A 21,326-nucleotide genomic window follows, 5' to 3' on the forward strand; every position below is an offset into this window, starting at 1 on the left:
GCGGATTCTGAAAAGAAAGTCCCGATGCAGAAGAAGTTGAGAAGTTGCAATCGGTCGTGAGGACCGGTGAATATGAGGTCGTCGACCAACTACGGAAAATGCCGACGCAGATCTTTTTGCTAGATCTCTTCAAGAATTCTGAAAAGCACAAGAATGCCCTCCTGAAGGTACTGGACGAGGTCCATGTCCCGGAGACCATCAACGAAGTTCAACTAGGGGATTTCGTAGGACCTATCCTCTTGAAAGACCAGATATCTTTCTCGGATGAAGATTTCCCAAGGGAAGGACGTGTGCATAATAAAGCCCTTTATATCGCTCGTGAAATGCCATGGAAAGGAGGTTCCTCACGTTCTAATCGACAATGGCTCGGCCTTTAATCTCTGTCCCCTGAGCACTTTGAGAAGCTTGGGGATAAACGAAGATTTCGTGAAGACATCCAAGGCCACTATTCGGTCGTTTGACGGAGTCTCCAAGAATGTAGTGGGAGAAATTGAACTAGACATCTCCATTGGATCGGTGACCTTCTCTGTACCATTTCAAGTGCTGGACATTCCTAGTGCCTTCACCTTGCTTCTGGGAAGACCGTGGATTCATGTGTCTAGAGGCGGTTCCTTCCTCCTTACATCAAAAAGTGAAATTCGTGGTCGTGGGTCAGCTAATCACCGTCCATGGCGAAACGGGGCATCGGGCTTCTTTAAAAGGGATGGTCCCATACATCGAACCCTCAAAGGAGGAAGAGCTGAGTTATCATACTTTTGACATCGTATTTGTCATGCATGTATCGCCGGATACAAAGATAGCTACACCGGAGCTTTCAAAACCTGCGACTATGGCGGGAAGAGTGCTACTCTCGAACGGTTTTATTCCGGGTGCCGGATTAGGGAAGTACGGTCAGGGAATCCTTAACCCTTTGAATTTGAGCTCTAATGACCATAAGGTAGGTCCGGGCTATAAAGAGATAGTAAAGCGCAATACATGTCGAGGCCGAGGTCGAAACAATCGTTATGGAGACCAAGGAGGCCGTGGACACCAAGGTGGCCGTTTTATAGGCACCGACGCATGGAAAGCTAGAGGGAAGATGTTCCTAAACCCCTTATTTGAGGTGTTTTCCAAAGGGGGCAAATGGTTGGAAGATGAAGACATTTCTAAAGATGCAGAGCCCGACTTGTTCAACCCGTTCCTGGATAATCGGGTGCACGTGATCATCGAGTGGCTAGAGGATGATTTCCCCACCCCCGAGTAAAAGGCTCTTTCTGAACTTTATCTTTTAATGCATTTTGATTACTGCATTTATTTTTAAAGCTTTTTGCTGTTTTAGCACCCTTTGGGTCGCATCTCGCGATCCGAGAAGTGCGATCTTGTATTACCTTTAGTTGCATCTATTAATGAAAATCATCTCAAGTTTTATTACGGACATGTGGAACAACGGATTGGTCCGATGATGACAATTGCTTATACCGTGGAACTTGAGGTCCGATCCGCCACGTGATCTTGAATTTTAAATGGCTTTTTGAGAACAAGGATGTCCGAAAAGTTATGGACTAGTTCTCTTTCCTTTTTTCAAAAAATTGAGTTCAAAAATGTTTTCATGTTTTGAAAAGATCATGCATTCTTTAATTTTGTCATCTTTGATACTAACCTTTCATGATGCATTTCGGGCATGTCATCCCACTCATGCATGATAGGTTAATATGTGACTCAGATCGGCTCAACGATTATGCATATGAAATTGATATAGAAGAGGCTAATGTGAGCGATATCAAGAGGGAATGGGATTGTTTTGAAGAGTCCAAGCCTCCTATCTCTGAAGAACCCATCACTATTAATTTGGGAGACTCTACTCGCGTCAAAGAGGTGAAAGTGGGTGGACACTTATCGGCAGCAGATGTTTTAAGAATGACGGCATTGCTCAAAGAATATCAAGATATTTTCGCCTGGTCATACGCTGACATGCCAGGTTTAGATCGTGAAATAGTGGAGCATGCTCTACCTATAATCCCGGCTTGCACACCAGTTAATCAACCATCTAGAAGAATGAACCCTGAATTAGTAGATAAGATTAAAGAGGAGGTGATGAAGCTCCTTAAAGTTGGATTTATTGAGGCTGTCCCATATGCTGATTGGGTCGCCAACATCGTGCCGATTAAGAAGAAAGACGGGAGAATTAGGATATGCGTGGATTATTGGGACTTGAACAAAGCTAGCCCGAAAGATGATTTTCCTTTACCGCACATTGATGTGCTCGTCGATAGCACTGCGGGTTTTGAACTATTCTCCTTCATGGATGGTTTCTCTGGATATAACCAGATCATGTTGAAAGAAGAAGATAAGATCAAGACCTCATTCACTACACAATGGGGGATCTTCTATTATAAGGTCATGCCCTTTGGACTGAAAAACGCGGGGGCAACGTATCAAAGGGCTATGGTAACCCTTTTTCATGACATGATACATAAGGAGATGGAGGTTTATGTGGATGATATGATTGCCAAGTCCAGACCTGGAGAAGACCATGTTCAAGTGCTAAGAAAATTATTTGATCGATTGAGAAAGTACAAGCTCAAGCTGAATCCTGCAAAATGCGTATTTGGCGCAAGATCCGGAAAACTGCTTGGATTTGTCGTAAGCGATCGTGGAATCGAAATCGACCCCTCCAAGATCAAAGCTATATGGGAAATAGGGACTCCTTCCACCGTTAAAGAGGTGAGGGGTCTACTTGGAAGATTGAATTATATATCCGGATTCATATCGCAGTTGTCGGAAATGGCGAAACCCTTTTTCAAGCTTCTGAAGAAAGGCGCAAAAGTGAAATGGGATGCAGAATGTCAACAAGCGTTTGAGAAGATCAAGGAATACTTGGTACAACCCCCAGTCTTGGTACCTCCTATCCCTAACGTTCCTTTAACTCTATATTCGAGAGTTCATGATGAGTCCTTGGGAGCTTTATTAGCTCAAACTAACCCCAAGGATCGAAAGGAATGGGCCATCTATTATTTGAGCAAAAAGTTCACAGCATCTGAAGCTAAGTATTCATCAATGGAAAGGACTTGCGTAGCATTGGTTTGGGTCCTCCATAGGTTGAGGCAATATACCCCGCACTATCATATCCAACTGGTCACCGAGAATGACCCCATCAAATATCTCTTGGAAAAACCAGCTTTATTGGGAAAGATGGCCAAATGGCAAGTGCTTCTTTTGGAATTTGACATTAAAACCTCTCCCCAAAAATTTGTTAAGGGAAGAGCAATTGCTGATATGCTAGCTAAAAATCCTCCTAAAGACGTTTTAGAGCAAAACAAGGGAGGTCAAATTCTGAACATATCTGAAGATAAATGGACAATGTACTTTGATGGCGCAGTGAATCTCACTGGATCGAGTACTTGGGCAGTTTTAATATCCCCCGAAGATCAAGCATTATCCGGTCTCAGCAAAGTTGGTATTCCCATGCACCAACAACATTTCTAAATATGAGGCTCGTATACTAGGATTACAATTGGCCATCTCATTAAAGGTGAAGAAGCTATTGGTATATGGAGATTCCATGCTAATCATCTTACAAACTCAAGGAGAGTGGAAGACGAAATGATCCCAAGCTTATTCCTTATCATAAATACCTTGAAGAGCCGATCCAACATTTTGAGGAGATCACTTTCGAGTATCTACCAAGAACTCGGAATCATTTTGCTGATGCTTTGGCCACATTATCAGCCATGTTACAAGTACAAGATGGCCTTGAAATAGAGCCGTTAAGGATTGACATCCTTGATCAACCCGCATACCGCATGGTCATTGAAGAAGAACGTGATGAAGAACCATGGTATCATGACATCAAGAATTACCTGCTGAAGGGCGAACTCCCACAAGGCAGCCAACCGGAAGATAAGAAGTACATTAGCAAGATGGCTTCTAAATTTTTCCTCAGCGGACAGATCCTATACAAGAGGTCCTTTGATTCAGTCCTACCGAGGTGCGTAAACACCAAAGAAGCAAATCTCATTATGAAAGAGATTCATGAAGGGGAATGTGGGCCGCATATGAATGGTCACCTCCTCGCCAAGAAGATTAATGAGACTCGGATATTCTTGGATGACTATCGAGTTGGATTGCAATCAACATGTTAGATCCTGTCATCAATGCCAAGTATACGGCGACAAGATAAATGCGCCCCCAAATGAGCTACATCAAATGTTAGAACCATGGCCATTCTCTATGTGGGGAATTGATATGATTGGCCCTATCAACCCAAAGGCCTCTAATGGACATCGTTTTATTTTGGTGGCTATTGACTACTTCACTAAATGGATTGAAGCCAGCTCATATGCCAACGTCACTGCAAACAACGTGGCTAGATTCATCAAGAGGGATATCATTTCAAGATATGGAGTTCCAAGAGCCATCATTATCGACAATGGCTCCAATTTGAACAACAAGGTAGTCGATCACCTATTGGATCAATTTAAGGTACGACACCTTAATTCTTCACCTTACCGCCCACAAATGAATGGAGCTATGGAAGCGGCAAACAAGAATATCAAGAAGATATTGGCCAAAATTGCTGAAAAATATCGAGATTGGCATGAAAGGTTGCCATATGCTCTCATGGCCTACCGAACTTCGATTCGTACTTCAACCGGGGCAACTCCCTACTCTTTGGTATACGGTATGGAAGCAGTCCTACTAGTAGAAGTGGAAATCCCCTCTTTAAGGGTCCTGTCTCAAGTAGAACTCACGGAGGATGAGTGGAACCAGCAGAGACACGAACAATTGAATTTGATTGATGAAAAACGATTGAAGGCTATCTGCCATGGTCAAAGCTACCAAAAGAAAGTGGCTAGAGTTTTTAACAAGAAGGTCAAGCCCGGAAATTTTGAAACGGGGATGCTAGTTGTGAAGAAAATGCTCCCAAATGCTCAACACCCAGGAGGCAAATTCATGCCAAATTATGAAGGCCCCTACGTGATTCGGAAGGTCTTATCCGGGGGAGCTCTTATACTTGTAAACATGGATGGAGAAGAATTGGCAAGTCCAGTAAATGCGGACGCCGTGAAGAGATATTATCCTTGAAATAAAATCGAGCTTCAAAGCGATTGATGAGCGGATCTAAGTCACATAAAATTTTGCATTCGCATGACATTTGCATACATGCATTTGCATACGTTTGTATTTTGCGAGTGAATTGGGAGTCACGAAGAATTTTGAAGAACAATGGATCAAACAAGGGAGTCATTTTGGATTTGAAATTTTGAACGTCTTTAATTGATTGTTTCCTTTTGTTTTTGCAGGAAACGGGAATCAACATCCGAAGGAGACAGGAGGAAGTCGCTTCGGGATTTAAAATTTTGAACATCTTTGAACCGATTGTTTCCTTTTATTTTTTACAGGGAAACAAGAATCAACATCCGAAGAAGACAAGAAGAAGTCACTTCGGGATTTGAAATTTTGAACATCTTTGAACCGATTGTTTCCTTTTATTTTTACAGGAGAGAGAAGTCAACATTTGAAGAAAACAGGTTTGAAGTTCTCCTCTTTTATGAAGTATCTTCACACACTGTCATGCTTGAAATTGAAAATTTTGGATTTGTGAAGCCATAAGGCCTTTTCAAAGAAACATTCCTTTCAAGTTTTTGAAACATCTTTTGATGAAAACTTTTGCAAATGATGAATTTTGATGAAATGCCTTGAGTTTTTATAAAAGGGTATGTTTTGAAAGCTTTTCAAAAGAATGATCCTTCGGATGAAAAGAGGCAAGCCATTGTCCTTAAACACGTCCCCGATACACTTGAGCGATGAGCGAGAGTGAGAGAGAGATAAAAGCTTAATTTTGGGACGTAGGGATCATTCGCGGTGATTACATGGATTGAAATGATGAAAGGCATTTCCATTTCAAAATTATCCATACACATTTATATCCTTTGATAACCACTCTGAGCCAAAAGAGAGAAATTTTCTAGATATAACCCTGTCAAGAACCACCCCATACTAGGGCATATTTGGAGGTTCATTGGATGATTCCTTGGAGAAAAGATCGGGTAAGACTTTATTGTGCTAACTTGCATCAATCTTTTTGTGATAGCTTCAGGTGATTTCTGGCAGAGACTTGGAACACCTCAAAGTGAAGAAAAGTGCTTCATTTCTATATCCCCAAACACTTACCCTTTGTAGAGCCAATTTGAGCCTTTGAATATTCATTTCTAAACCCTTGTTGGTGATCACCTCCCTACACTGGGGCAAAGCAAAGGAATTACCAGCAATGAGTCAAAAGCATGATTGGAAAAATTCTTGATACTGGTCTCAAAAGAGCCAGTCAATGCAAAAAAATGATGAGAAACAAAAGGGCTAAAAAAAGCAAAGTGCCTGGTAAAAGCAAGGCCAAAGCCCATGAAAAGGAGCATCCCGAAAAGGGGAACAAAGTTTGAAAATCAAGATGAAAAAAGAGGAAAATCCTCAAAAACAAGCTGAAGAAAGCTGATCATGAAAATTTTTCGAAAGCAAATGAATGCTGGTTAAATGTCAAGGTGATCACCCAAGTTCACCCCTTCTTTGGAAAATATGGCCTTTCTTAAAAAGCCCACCCTAAACCAAGATACAACCTGTCACCAAAGCTTTTCTAATCTAAGAGGTGTTTTAGGTTGATGCAAGAGATCACACAGGAAGCTACCGCTTAAAGAGGTAAGTACAATCCTGTCTTATCATGTCTTCGGGGTTCTTGACTTGTAGACCCGAAGAAGCTATTTTTTATCAAGGTTCATTTCTAAACCTCAAAATGAATATCCTTTGATAAGCCTTTGACCTAGCCTGAATTACGGTCCCTTTTAAAATGCCTTCTCTGATTAGTCAGATTGTATGTATCTCGAATGATCCCGAAACCTCAAGGTTAGGTTTTCTATGAGTGGATTTGAATTTTAAGAAAAGCCTTCCCAAAATGGTGAGAAGCCCTCTTAGATGAAGGAAAATCTTTTTGAAAATTTTTTAAAACAACCCTTTTATAGAACACTCGGGATGTGTCATTCAAAATCCATCCCCAATGGAAATTTGAACTTGTGATTGGATGCATTTCCTTCACAATTATACTTTGAAAATTTGCTTGGAATTCTTAAGTTTCTCCCCGTAACTTAAAATTTTCATTCTAATGATGTTTGATTGAACTTTCTGCGGGTTCCCTGGTGACCCCAAATCCTCAAAAAAGTTACATTTTAAAGATTTGATTAACTTGGATTTTCTCGCAGTCTTCTGGCATCCCCAGGTCCTCAACTTGAAAATTTTGAAAATAGGGTTTGAGCTTCTGTAGGTACACTAGTAAACCTAGGTCCTCGGATGACACCCTCTTATTTGAAAATTTTGAAAATGGGGTTTGAGCTTCTGTAGGTACACTAGTAAACCTAGGTCCTCGGATGGCACCCTCCTCTTTGAAAATTTTGAAAATAGAGTTTGAGCTTCTGTAGGTACACTAGTAAACCTAGGTCCTCGGATGGCACCCTCTCCTTTGAAAATTTGAAAATAGGGTTTGAGCTTCTGTAGGTACACTAGTAAACTTAGGTCCTCGGATGGCACCCTCTCCTTTGAAATTTGAAAATAGGGTTTGAGCTTATGTAGGTACACTAGTAAACTTAGGTCCTCGGATGGCACCCTCTCCTTTGAAAATTTTGAAAATGGGGTTTGAGCTTCGTAGGTACACTAGCAAACCTAGGTCCTCGAGATGGCACCCTCCTCCTTTGAAAATTTTGAAAATAGGGTTTGAGCTTCGTAGGTACACTAGTAAACCTAGGTTCTCGGATGGCACCCTCTCCTTTGAAAATTTGAAAATAGGGTTTGAGCTTTCCGTAGGTACACTAGTAAACCTAGGTCCTCGGATGGCACCCTCTTGAAAAATTTGAAAATGGTTTGAGCTTATGTATGTACACTAGTAAACCTAGGTCCTCGGATGGCACCCTCTCCTTTGAAATTTGAAAATAGGGTTTGAGCTTCCGTAGGTACACTAGTAAACCTAGGTCCTCGGATGGCACCCTCCTCTTTGAAAATTTTGAAAATAGGGTTTGAGCTTACGTAGGTACACTAGTAAACCTAGGTCCTCGGATGGCACCCTCCTCTTTTAACAGGTGAATCCCTAGTGGATAGCCAACCCATTTTAAATAGGTGAAACCCCTTTGTTACAAGGGTGAACCTCCCTTCCAGACGGTGAGTCCCTTTCTTGAGGATAACATCTGCATTTTAGATGGTGATTTCCTTCCTAGAGGATAGCCAATCTCATTTTAAATAGGTGAAACCCCTTTGTTACAAGGGTGAACCTCCCTTTCAGTCGGTGATCCCCTTCCTAGAGGATAGCTGATATGCCCTTTTAAATGGTGAGTCCCTTCCTAGAGGATAGCCAATCTCATTTTAAATAGGTGAAACCCCTTTGTTACAAGGGTGAACCTCCCTTCCAGACGGTGATTCCCTTCCTAGAGGATAGCCGATCTGCCTTTTAAATGGTGATTCCCTTCCTAGAGGATAGCCAATCACATTTTAAATAGGTGAAACCCCTTTGTTACAAGGGTGAACCTCCCTTTGGTGATTCCCTTCCTAGAGGATAGCCGATCTGCCTTCTAAATGGTGATTCTCTTCCTAGAGGATAGCCAATCTCATTTTAAATAGGTGAAACCCCTTTGTTACAAGGGTGAACCTCCCTCCGGTGATTCCCTTCCTAGAGGATAGCCGATCTGCCCTTTTAAATGGTGATTCCCTTCCTAGAGGATAGCCAATCTCATTTTAAATAGGTGAAACCCCTTTGTTACAAGGGTGAACCTCCCTTTTAGTCGGTGATTCCCTTCCTAGAGGATAGCCGATCTGCTCTTTTAAATGGTGATTCCCTTCCTAGAGGATAGCCAATCTCATTTTAAATAGGTGAAACCCCTTTGTTACAAGGGTGAACCTCCCTTCCAGACGGTGATTCCCTTCCTAGAGGATAGCCGATCTCGCCTTTTAAATGGTGATTCCCTTCCTAGAGGATAGCCAATCTCATTTTAAATAGGTGAAACCCCTTTGTTACAAGGGTGAACCTCCCTTCCAGACGGTGATTCCCTTCCTAGAGGATAACCGATCTGCCCTTTTAAATGGTGATTCCCTTTCTAGAGGATAGCCAATCTCATTTTAAATAGGTGAAACCCCTTTGTTACATGGGTGAACCTCCCTTCCAGACGGTGAGTCCCTTCCTAGAGGATAGCCGACCGCTTTTTAAATGGTGAGTCCCTTCCTAGAGGATAGCCAATCTCATTTTAAATAGGTGAAACCCATTTGTTACAAGGGTGAACCTCCCTTTCGGACGGTGATTCCCTTCCTAGAGGATAGCCGTCCCTTTTAAATGGTGATTCCCTTTCTAGAGGATAGTCAATCTCATTTTAAATAGGTGAAACCCCTTTGTTACAAGGGTGAACCTCCCTTCCAAATCTCCAAACCACAACTCGACACCGGGCGGACGCCGATCATCACGAAATTTCTCCAGCCGTTCAAAGGTAATTCCATGCAATCATTTTCTCAACCTCAGATCGACAAATCTCAGACCATAGATAGGTGAGCTACGGGTAAGTCTCTCTCTCTCCTCATCTGTTTTTCACATAAAATGAGCATGAGTTGAAATAATTCCCCCACAGAGTTAGAGCTTTAACGACAAAGGTAAGGCAATCGAATGTCAAGACTTGTTTTCTTTAGATTTTTCCCTAGCATAGTCGATTAAGGATCAAGGTATCACCTTATCTTTGAAAGCAACCTCTAACCGAGATTACTTTCAAAGAGGGGTAGTTGTTGACACTCGATTTTTAATCAATTTTTCTTTAGTTTTATTTTCCAAAATTCACTAAAAATTCACAAAAAATAAAAAATTAAAAAATCAACATTGGAAGCCTTGGCCAAGCTTAAGGAACCAATTTTGAACAAAAAATAATTTTTCATATTTTTCTCATTTTTTAATATTTTCGAAAAATAGGAAAATATTAGAAAATTCATAAAAAAATAATTTTCGAGGTCACAAAAATACAGAAAAATGTGCAATATTTTTTTTAATTCCCTTTTCATATTGACCTCAAGAAAAATCAAAAATTGAGTTCAATTTTAGGTGTTTCTTCATAATACCTAGAGTTGAATTTACATAAAAAATACAAATTGAGTCTTTTTATTTGCAATTTTTGCACATTTTAGGTCTAAACATTCAATTGCAGTCCCTTTGAACTTCAATTTGATCAATTGCACCCTCAATTGCGCGAATTGCATGAATTGCATCAAAATCCCCAAAATATTTGCAATTTAGTCCCTCAACTTGCCAATTTTTGAAATTACTTTTAATTGAGGGACTATCATGGTAAAATTGGACTGTCCCCTATGTTTTCATGCATTTCAAATCTATTGGCATAGGTCTCATAGTCCAATTTGAATCAAATTGACACTCAATTGAGGTTTTCCCTAATTTGGCCAATTAGAAAAATTTGGGGCTTTTGTGCAAATTGATAAGAATTTTTGGGCAAAATTGCATTTCTAGATAATATCCAGGCCCCTAAGTCCAATTTTGAAGTTTAATTGCAAAAATTCCCAGTCAATTTGGATTAATTTTAAAAATTTTGTAAAAAATCCTTTATCGAACCGGTTCGGACCGTCGACATCGGACCGGTTGGACCGGTCGAAACCGTCCAAACAAATGTCGTCTTCTTCCTCGGTGCCTATGCCATTTTGCAGATTTCAACGATGGACTTTGGTGATCAAATTGATGGCCAATTCGAACCTAATTGAGCTAATTAACTTGGGGATTTTGTTTCCCGGGTCAAGACGCGTCGATTGCCATCACCGGCACGACCAATGGCCGCCGGAGAGCGGCGGAATCGACGGTCAAAGTCGCCGGCGTCCGAAAGTCAACATTTTCAAGTTTAAGTTCAATACATGCTTGTTTTGTGATTAACGGAGGCTCAACGGACTTGGACGGAATCCTAGTGATTCCGTCACCGTCCGGTGAGCCAAAAATCACGTGAATGGCACGTGAATCAGTCCCGGGCAGCTCACACCCGACGCGCGCGTAATTTCAAAATGGGGTATAAAAGGGATAGGAAGATTCGAGAGCAAAAGGGGAGGCTCATTCTCGTTTGTCTCGCACTAGAATAGAGAGAGAAAGAGAGAGAGAGAGATGAGAGAAGGCCTCCGATCGAAGCTCGAGCTTGAGTTGAACTATGCAACATTCGGCCGGTCAATTCATCAAATCGGAGCCGGCCAAATCGAAACGCCGGACCACCATAAGGAAGCGATCACCACCAACCTTGATCAGCTCAAGACCTCCAAAATCGATGAGTTCACTTCTCGATCATCTCTCGCGTGCATCCATGGCATAGCATCTTCTCAACCACGATTATCGAAATTGATGTGTGCGTTTTACTTCTTGAACATCACTAATCATCATCGCAACTTGTTTTTGCATTGATTTTGCCCGAATCATTCGAGTCGAACCTCCAACTCGCGCCCGGTCTGGTCAAGCTTTGGCCAAGCGAATCCTAACCGTTCGATCGAACCCGAGGTAAGCTTCCTATACTCCTTTTGAATGATTACGTGCGAAGGAATTGACCGATTATGCTCTATGTTGCTTGATTGAACTTCGTGATATTGATACTGTGAAAGCTTGATTAGTTGTGATTTCGTGGATGAAACTTTTTGATTTTTGACTATGTTGATCCGAGGGTTGAGGCGAGTCGATCGGCGTTGGTTTCACGTCGATCCGACGAGATCTCACCGTTGGAGCCTTAGCCGTTCGTTTAGGCGTTGTCGCGAGGTAGAAGAAGATGCTGATGTGGCGTAGTCAACAGGTCAAAGTCCAGGTGGCGTCGTGCGATTGGTGCAAAAAGTTGCCGTGTCGGCTTAGTCGTTGGCGCGAATAAGCCGAGTCGGACTTGATCCGACGGTCACCATTAATATATAGGTTTGATTATGGGCCGTTAGATCTGTCATTTTTGTATTTTTGAAAATTAGCTTTATTAGATAAAAAAAAATAGAAAATCAAAACGGCGGCGTTTTATATGGAAATGCGACGTCGTTTTAGGGTTTAGATAGAATGAAGTAAATTAGTCAAGGGACGGATCGTGGACCGTTCAAGGTTTTAATCAAAGTGACGTCGTTTAAGGCCGTTTAAGGCGGAATCCGAGCGTCGTTTCATACATAGGTGATGTGAACGGTCTAGTTAGATTTGAGTCTCAATTGTGGCCGTTTATTTGTTGAACAATCCGGCGTCGTTTTAGTCATAGAGTGGCCAACGGTTGAGATTAAATGCAAGTTAGATCGTGGCCGTCCGTCCAATGGTTCAATGCGGCGTCGTTTTTGAATAGTTAGAGCAGACGCGGCGTCGTTTTGGTTTAATGAACACGGATGGCCGAGATTAACCTCAAGGTTGATCCTAGCCCATTATCATTTTTACTATATATTCGAATATTAGGAAATTAGTTTAGAAAATCGAAAATCAAATAGGAAAATAAGATACGGTGCCGTTTTTGGTGTCAAGGGTGGTCGAGAACGGTCGGACCGGGTTGATCGGTCGTTGACCGGTTTGACCCGGTCCAAAATATTAATAAATAAATAAATAAAAATAAATAAAAATTTCCAAAAATCCAAAAAAATTCCAAAAATACTTAGAAAATTCATTAAAATACCTAGATTTTCCCAAAAAAAATTTCTAAAAATTCCTAGATCGATTCGGGACTCATAAAGTCTGGATCAAAAATTTTGAGACTTCGAGGGTCGATCTATGTCGATCCGGAAAATTCCCAACCCTTTTTTAGAAAATAAATAAAAAATCCAAAAATAAAAAAAAAAAATAAGAAAAATTCCATAAAACCACAAAAAATGGGAAATAGCCACATTCAACTGGCCCGACCCCGATTTTGTGATTTTCGGGTCCCAAACCCCCAAAAATGACCATTCTACCCTTTTAGGCCTTCCGCCCCAAATTTTCCCGAACCATCCCCGAAACCCAAACTCAATATTTTTGTGGGCCGATAGGGTCATTTTAGATATGCCTATATGATTGATTGATTGGATTGCTTGCAATTATATTGATTTCGCATTTAATTTTCATGATTGTGATTGATAAGATAGAAAATTCCCATATGCATGAATACCTAGAACCGTTAGGGCCTACCTCACCCGATATCACATCTGCATGAACTTTTAGGTTAGAAAATCACTCAACATCGGTAACCGAAAGGGCGTCGATGAAAATCTCGGCGTAACCAAGTCCCCGGACCCAAAAATCTTTGGTTTTCGCGGAACCGAACGGTTTCTCCCGATTGCTCGGTAGGGTTTTCCGATCATACCCTCCAATAAATTGATCGGTGGCGACTCCGATTGCATGTACACATTGCACATGCCACCCGACCACACTAAGGTCGATTTCAATGAAATTTTCTCCGACATCGCGATTCGAGTAAAGGGTCTTGGAAGAGACCCGCGATCCTAAAAAATCCCGTGAACAATCGGGGTTATACCCATATTAAAAATTAAGGATCGGCTCGTTAACCCTATACATCCCCGGAAAGAATGAGGTATTCCGGGAGGGTCGCGACATTCATTTATTGTATGAAAATGACATTGTTCTTATCTTATCAATTAATGCTTGGAAAATGTCATTCTTCTTATCCTTTAGAAAGACTTGGTTGACTTAGCATTGACTATTTAGGAGCTATTTCTTCATTTTCTATGTTATAATGCCAATTTTTGAAAAGTTTTCCTCAAATAAATTAAGAAATAATTCTCTTGAGAAATTTCAAAATAAATTTCTAAAATTAGGAGTAAAACCTTAAAATTTCATTAAATAATTTATCCATAAGATTTATTTTACTTTCTAATTATTTCTAATGTAGGAAAATTTGGGATGTCACAAAAGCCATTAGAAATCTCTTAATGGAAGTGGGAGCACATGATGATGGATTTTGTGCAAGGATTAGCAAGGACATCGAGAGGTCACTATTTACACATGATTTTTAATTATTTAATTTTTAGAAAATTAATTAAAAATAAAAAAATTCATAGAAACAAAAAAATCAACTTTGGAATTCTTGGCCAAACCTAAAGAACAAATTTTGAGCCAAAAATTATTTTCATATTATTTTCGTATTTTTGTTTTTTATTATTTAAAAATAGTCAAAAATTGATAAAAATACCGAATGAGGTTAGAAAAATTCCAAAAAATAGTCATTAATTTTTTTAATTTGAATTTCATTTTAGCCACATTAGTTCTCGAAAACTCGATTTGTGTCATAATTTCTCGCAATCATGGAATTTCAGGCCCTGATTGAGCCGTTCGCTCAAGAAATTCTATGGACTTAAGGGAAAAATAATAATAAGACGACAGCAAAGCAGATGAAATATCGAGAATAACAAAGCCCACGCGCACTCGCAGTCCTTGCGCTGGACTCCACTGGCAGCCGCTTTCGGTGTCAACCAAGGCCGCACGTGACGAACCTGGCGCGTGAAGAAGATACCTTCTCTCTCTCTTTCTCTGCCCGGCTCTATAACGGGTAAAGATCCAAAATGCCTTTTTAAGGAATTCGAGAATGGAATCAAGCCGAGCAAAGAACGGTGTCAGGATCACCCATCGGTCTCCATCAGCCGCCTGATTCGACACTGACCTTCCCCTCCTTTTTGGGAGTTGTCGAATTTGAATTTCACGCGCATGGAGTGTCGACCGTGAAATGTTTTTTGCCGGACCCGCCTCGTGATCTCCATGGGGAAGGGACCCAACAAGGACAGAGACGGCCAGGGAACAAATCCGAAACCTACCAGAACAAGGTTTTTAAAGAGGCGCTATCCTCACGTCTCCCCCCTCTCTCTCTCTTTATATTATGCTAGGCGCTCCAGGAGAGTCCGAGCCTCCCGCTGGACTCTTCTAGATCTAATGTAAAATAGTGGGATTTCTTTGCTATTCTATGGTTCTTTCTCGAGAAGACCTGGTTTTTTATCTTCCTTTTTGTTGTTTTATGGTCAGTGCCCTATATCATTCGATTCATGGTTTTGGGGCATTGCCCAGTTTTGCCAACCAGAAATAAGTCTCCTTTGGTTGGGTTTAGTCTCCTCAATTTTGGGTTTGCGAGCTCTTTACTCTTCCTCTCAATCTGAAGGGGAAAAACCCAGGATAAAAAAGTAAAAAGATGATTGGTTCGACAGTTTTGCCAGACAAGCCATCCATGGCGATCGCCACTTGCAAGATGCTGAAACCTCCACCAAAGCCATCGCATTTTTGTGCCAGACCTATCCTCTGTACTCAGAACAAGAGCCCCAACACCATGAGCAGGCCATCAAAGCCAAAAGTGACCATCACCAGCCCTATCCTGGTGATCCCAAGTCAAGTCTCCGTGAGGAGATCAAAGAAAAACAGGGGATGTGAGGAAAGGAGGGATTTTTCGCAAGTGGGTGGTCAACAGATGCTGGGCTTGTGTGGTTTTGGGTATTGGGTTCAGGGCTTCAGGTGCTTCCCATGGTTGGCTTTGAATTTCCACATGGCTCACAATCTCAATCTGCCTCCATCAACCTTGCAGCTTGTGCAGAATTCTGGGAATCTGCCCATGGTTGCCAAGCCTCTGTATGGGATCTTGTCTGATGCTATTGACGTTGGTGGTGCTCATAGGTTGCCGTATATTTCAGCAGGAGGTCAGTTGACACATTCCTCTGATTGTTAAATATGTCTTGCTCTATTTGAGTTGAACTACTGTATGTTCTGCTGCTGACAGTTTGCACTTGAAGGAGATTTGTATTCTTTTGGAGTCTTGCATTGTTATAATTGAAATTTGAAGCTTCCTTTGCTGTTCTTCAATGCTTTGGTTGGTTCGTTGTTTAGATTGATGTTTCCTGTGACATTTTCCTGATGTTGGTTGTTCTTTTCTTGGATTGGGATATATAAATTGTATGTCGCCACCAGAGTTAGATAGCAAGTGATTGACATATATTTGTAGATTTATGATACGTGATCATAATATGGAATGGCCTTAGCATATACTGTATCTTTAATGCCTGGAGGTCAAATTAGAGATTCATTCTATCACTTGTTACTGAAATACATTTTCGCACTACCTATTCACTACCTATTCTACTTAATTCTCTGGAATTTCGTCAACCGTTATTGAGTATATCCATCAGTGGACAGCTTTAACATGGTCGTATCTGCAGTGCTTCTACAGGTTCTGTCCTGGGGACCATTGGCATTGATTCCTCTTGCTCGTGAAGCTCTTCCAAACCTCATGGCATGTGTTCTTCTCAGCAATATAGGTGCATCTATTAGTGAAGTTGCTATGGATGCTCTTGTAGCAGAGTATGGTCAGAAACACAACTTACGAGGTCTCCAGTCTTATGCATTCATGGCCTCAGCAGCTGGTGGAATCCTTGGAAATTTGCTAGGCGGATATATTCTTCTTAGAACACCACCAAAAACCATGTTCTTCATATTTACGTCCCTTCTTTCCCTTCAGTTTGCCATGTCATTGATGACAAGAGAAGCATCTCTTAGGGTATCTCAACCATTGGTTAACACTCTAAAAAAGAAGTCGATCTTGCTTAGCATTAGAAATCAACTCTCAGACTTGTTAAGGGCAGTTCATGAAGAGAGTATTTCCGGCCCTCTTACTTGGATCGTTCTTTCTATCGCCACAGTGCCGATTCTGTCTGGTTCAATTTTCTGCTTTCAAACTCAATGTCTACATCTTGATCCCACGGTTATCGGGATGTCACGTGTGATAGGCCAGTTGCTCCTGCTTTTCACGTCAGTACTTTTTGACCGGTACTGGAAGAACGTTTCAATGAGGAGATTGATTGGAGTGGTGCAGGTTTTGTATGCTTGCTCGCTTCTTCTAGACCTAGTTCTGGTGAGGCAGATCAATCTGAAGTTGGGAATTCCCAATGATATGTTCTCCCTTTGTTTTTCTGGTCTAGCAGAGACGATTGCACAGTTTAAGCTCCTTCCGTTTTCGGTACTGTTTGTGAATTTATGTCCGCGGGGTTGTGAAGGATCTCTGACATCTTTCTTAGCATCGGCCTTGTGTTTGTCATCGATAGTCAGCGGGTTTCTGGGCGTTGGATTAGCATCAGTTATCAGGATCACCTCTGGCGATTACTCGAGCCTGCCTGTGGGGATTCTGATACAGTTTATGGTTGCTTTGCTGCCTGTGGTGTGGATTCATCTTGTGCCCCAGTCACTGCTTACTGTTGAGAAGGACAGAAAAAGAGGCTTGAGCAAAAGAACACGAAAAAACAGAAGGGTGGGTCGAGTGGTATTTGGCTCGGTAATTTCTTACAGGCGCGAGAGAGAGTCTGAGACCCCAAGATAGAAATCACCATGAGATGTCTTTGCACTTTTGGAATCGATAATAGAAGTGCGCATGTAAATGCTTGGCATCGGTCGCATGGTGAAGGGAATCAGATTGGACGACCATTTTAGACTCCATGAAAAGAGGATTGCTTCTCTGCCCAGAAACTTCGATAATGTCCCTCCTCCTCCATCGCTTCAAAGCCATTATTAGGTGATGGGATGTATCTGGATGTTCAACCAATTGGCTTCTTTATCTGTGATCCTTCATTCTGTGAAGATATTTGGTTCCCCAACATAGAAGGCTTGAGGAGTTTTTCTTGGCCAGAGGACCCATTGAGTCATTGACGAGATCTTCAGCAAGTCAACCTGCCACAAGAGCTTTTTGACGAGGCAGTTAGTGCTGGACTTGACAGATGAGTCCTAACAAGTAACAACAGTCTATAAAGTGAGATCCAGAGGGCTTCCTCCTCCCACATGGAACCTCGAATTTTTGCCTCGATGTAAATAGTTTTCTTATAGGTGGTTTTGGATGGTAATTTTGGAGTGAGAAAGAATTGCCTATGTAGCTTCCATCCATTTCAGGCTTTTTGCTTCGTTTACCAAACACCTTTTGGCAACCAACATTCAAAGAACATGGTCTCTGGCCGCATTCTGCTACTGACAGAGGACACAAGTCTCTAGGAAATCATAATGCTGTCAAAAAGCTTCAGTTTTTACTTTGTTGCCATTTGAAATGTACTGGTTCTTTCTCATTGTTCTGCATCAATCTTTTCTTTTGGTCGAATCAACTCATGAAATCTAGTTCGAGGGACATGATTCTGTGCTGCTTCTGCCGAATCCCATCGATATTAGCTGCAAACCGTGGGGGGCTTAAATGACTGGCAGTGTTCGCCATGACCTCTGGGTATGATTCATTAAGGCATCCTACGTCTTTCATTTTTAATATGGAAAATAGATAAAAGGATACTTGGTGTCAATATTTTTTTATGGATCACTTAGGTGTCAATTTTTTTTTAAATGGTTATTTTAGTGCCAACTCTGTGAGCTTTGCTGGAAATCTGACGTGGCATCTACGGGGCTAGCCGGAGCATCCAAGTCGGTAACAACAAAAAAGCCAAAAATTAAAAACTAAAACAAAAGCTAAAAAAGCAACAAAAAAAAAAGCAAAATATTTTTTGCATCGGTGAGGGCTTGCAAGCTCTCACGACTACTGCCCACCATCCCCGACCAATGCCGGCAAAGGTGGGTGATGGCCGGTGGGGGTCGTTGAGCGGCCGACGATCGTAGGAAGGCCATGCCAAGGTCGGTAAGGGCTTGTCGTCACAGATTTGGGCAAGGCTAAACCTTGCTCAATCTCGTAAGGTGCAACCTTGCCGTGGCCGGGTGAGGCCGCAGTCGGCGAAGCCTAGCCGTGGTTGGGCAAGGTTGGCCTTGTCCGGCCACGACGAGGTTGCACCTCGCAAAAATGAGCAAGGTTGAGCCTCGCCAATATCTGCAAGAGCAAGGCCCCGTCGACCTGGCGAGGCCTCGCCTGCTCCCGATGAGGGTCGCCGACCATCACCCACCCATTGTCGGCGATGGTGGGCGGCGGCGGCGGCGAGCGCTATAGCCCTCGCCGCAGCAACTTAACAAATTTTCTTTATTTGTTATTTTTTTAGTTATTTAGCTTTTTTAATTTAATTTAATATTACAAAAATAATTCAACGTGGCATCCACGTGGACTGAATTTTTTTTTTTTAAATTGCCACGTGGACGCCACATGGATAAACTTTTTTTAAAAAAATTCCATGTAATATCAAAAAATTAATTAAAAAAATGCCACGTGTATTGTTTGATCGGAATTGGCACTTAAGTAACCCTATTTTGCCGAAATTGGCCTTAAGTAATCGTTTTTCTCCCATTTGGCACTTAAGTGTGACAACCTGACCATACTAATCGTGATTCTATTACATAATAACTTAGATTAATTAGCGCAAGCGGAAGAGAAAGCATATATTTAAACATAAGCTCTTCATTAATTAAAGTCAATCGACACATGACAAGTTCACACTAGACTACTATAGCCGAACATGCTACAAATAGACAATTACTACTTAATCCCCACCACTTCTTCAGATTTGCTCTCTTCTTTGGGCCCACCTTCGTCATCATCAACATCCTCCGCCGTCACTTGCTGCCGCCATTACTGTCGTCGTCCCGTGGGAAAGGAATCAAGCCAATTAAACGTCCACCATGTCGAGCATAGATTGATATAAAGCGGTACGAGATCCGTTCCATCCTTAAACCTATGTCAATCCAAAGAGTGGACCTAATTCTTACAAACTCTATGCTAGGAAAAACGGGGTTAGAAAAGTGGTACACATATGCCTCAAAATCTACAGGAGTGTCATAATGAGCTATCGGTGTAGTGGGGGCAACTGCCACATTACTAACACTTTGAAAATGTAGTAATAATGAGCTATCGCCTAGCAAGAAAAACATCTAAATATTACAAGCATGATTTAGATATCGCACGATACCAATTTATCCAAAGACATGTATTTTAGTGGGTCCTATTAAATGAAGCATAATCAGAAATTAACGAAATATTCTTTAAATTTTGACAAAATGTTTTTATTTATTAACGTTATAATGACTTCCAAGATTCGATCCCCGGTCGTTTTTGGACCTTTTTCATTCCCATGCCACTACGCCAAGGCGTTGGCGGTGTTGAATAGCACAATTTCTTTTTATTTACTAGCCGGACTCATAACATTAATTCAATCAAATAGGCAATCACTTGGAATAAAATACACACAGATGAATATGCCATGCACGCATTAATATGCAGATGTGCATTTATCTCATATTACACCGTATTTCGGATCATATTACACCGTCTTTCTTGCCAAGAACCCACGGACTCCTCCATGTCATCCGCACATGGCACTACCAAGATTTCCGCGCTTGGGCATCTCTAACTCCAAAGGCTTTCTCAATTACACAATAGGGGCAATCCAAATCACACAGCATGAGCTTCCCAAACACCTAGGGCTCCATCTAGACTCAATCTGGTGGGAATATCTTTGCAATTGTTTACTTCATAATCAATGCACACATGTATTTAAATGAAATGTCACATGATCAGGCCATATGCAATTTGCTCAATTTATTACCATCCGTCATTTACGGGACATTTTCTCATATGACAACTTTCTTATCCCAACAATGAAATCATAGCAAATTAGGCATGATTAACTATTGTGATTAATATATTAATTAAGATCATAAAATTCTCAACTACATAATGTTAGTTCATCCAGTAAGGATCAATTTTCATTTGAAGTTTGTGAGCATCCAACCCTCAAATCAAGGAGTTTGGCCCCAATCTCGTGAATTACCTCTCCAATGACAGACTTACACACCGAACGAATTTTACTCTTTTACCTAAGTAAATCAGTCCCAAAATGTCACCAAATTTCTGTATGTTGCTATCATGACCCAAATCTACAACTTCTACGCTAGATCCCGAGTAGATCTTTTTACATTTTTCACGAAAATTCGTAGAAGTGACACCAACTTTCAGACCTAGAAACATAACTCAATCGGTTAAAGTAGCGGTCTTAACCACAACTTAAAGCATTCCAAAAATTATTAATTTAATATATGTTTTAGCTTAAGATGTTAGCTCCAACTTTCATGCTTTGTGCCAAAGTTGTACATGTCCGCAAAAACAGATACAAAAATGTTTAGCTTCAAAGGTCAAATCAAGCACATAATGAGACATGTAGACCCTAGGTTATAAAAAGTAGTAAGATTGAACTCACATGTTCCAAAAATTCTCAATTTAATATAGACAGTATTTTAGGATGTTGGAAGTGACTTTCATTTTTTACTTGGATCATTTATGGTTCACAAAGGATGATGCAAAAATGGAAAGTTCAGCAGGTCGTTATTGTCCCAATTCAAGCACAATTTAAACCGATGAAAAATTAAGGGCTTTTGACCGACCATATGAACTCCAAAAATTCTAAAATAATATATGTTATAG

General features: G+C 41.1%; 1 protein-coding gene and 1 pseudogene across 2 annotated transcripts; both read left to right on the plus strand.

Moving 5' to 3' along the window:
• The first annotated feature begins 2,175 nt into the window (after positions 1-2,175).
• LOC125313626 lies at positions 2,176-5,052 on the plus strand (annotated as a pseudogene).
• Positions 5,053-14,709: 9,657 nt separating this feature from the next.
• Positions 14,710-18,278, plus strand: LOC115755882 (probable folate-biopterin transporter 8, chloroplastic). Of its 2 annotated transcripts, none has more exons than XM_030695459.2 (2): positions 14,710-15,645; positions 16,162-18,278. In XM_030695459.2, the coding sequence occupies exons 1-2, from the start codon at positions 15,147-15,149 to the stop codon at positions 17,313-17,315; spliced, it is 1,653 nt and encodes a 550-aa protein (XP_030551319.1). In that variant the 5' UTR covers positions 14,710-15,146; the 3' UTR covers positions 17,316-18,278. The 2 variants fall into 2 exon arrangements, with proteins under 2 accessions (XP_030551319.1, XP_030551320.1); XM_030695460.2 differs by having other exon boundaries at positions 15,441-15,645; positions 16,173-18,278.
• The last annotated feature ends 3,048 nt before the right edge of the window (positions 18,279-21,326 follow it).

This window comes from Rhodamnia argentea, chromosome 1 (assembly GCF_020921035.1).
Source record: "Rhodamnia argentea isolate NSW1041297 chromosome 1, ASM2092103v1, whole genome shotgun sequence".
NCBI classification, from domain to species: Eukaryota; Viridiplantae; Streptophyta; class Magnoliopsida; order Myrtales; family Myrtaceae; genus Rhodamnia; species Rhodamnia argentea.

Excerpts from the sequence above, each read along its gene's own strand:
- LOC115755882 (XM_030695459.2), top strand. The coding sequence starts at position 15,147 with ATGATTGGTTCGACAGTTTTGCCAGACAAGCCATCCATGGCGATCGCC. Across the intron at positions 15,646-16,161 it reads GCCGTATATTTCAGCAGGAG|TGCTTCTACAGGTTCTGTCC; the intron begins GTCAGTTGACAC and ends TCGTATCTGCAG.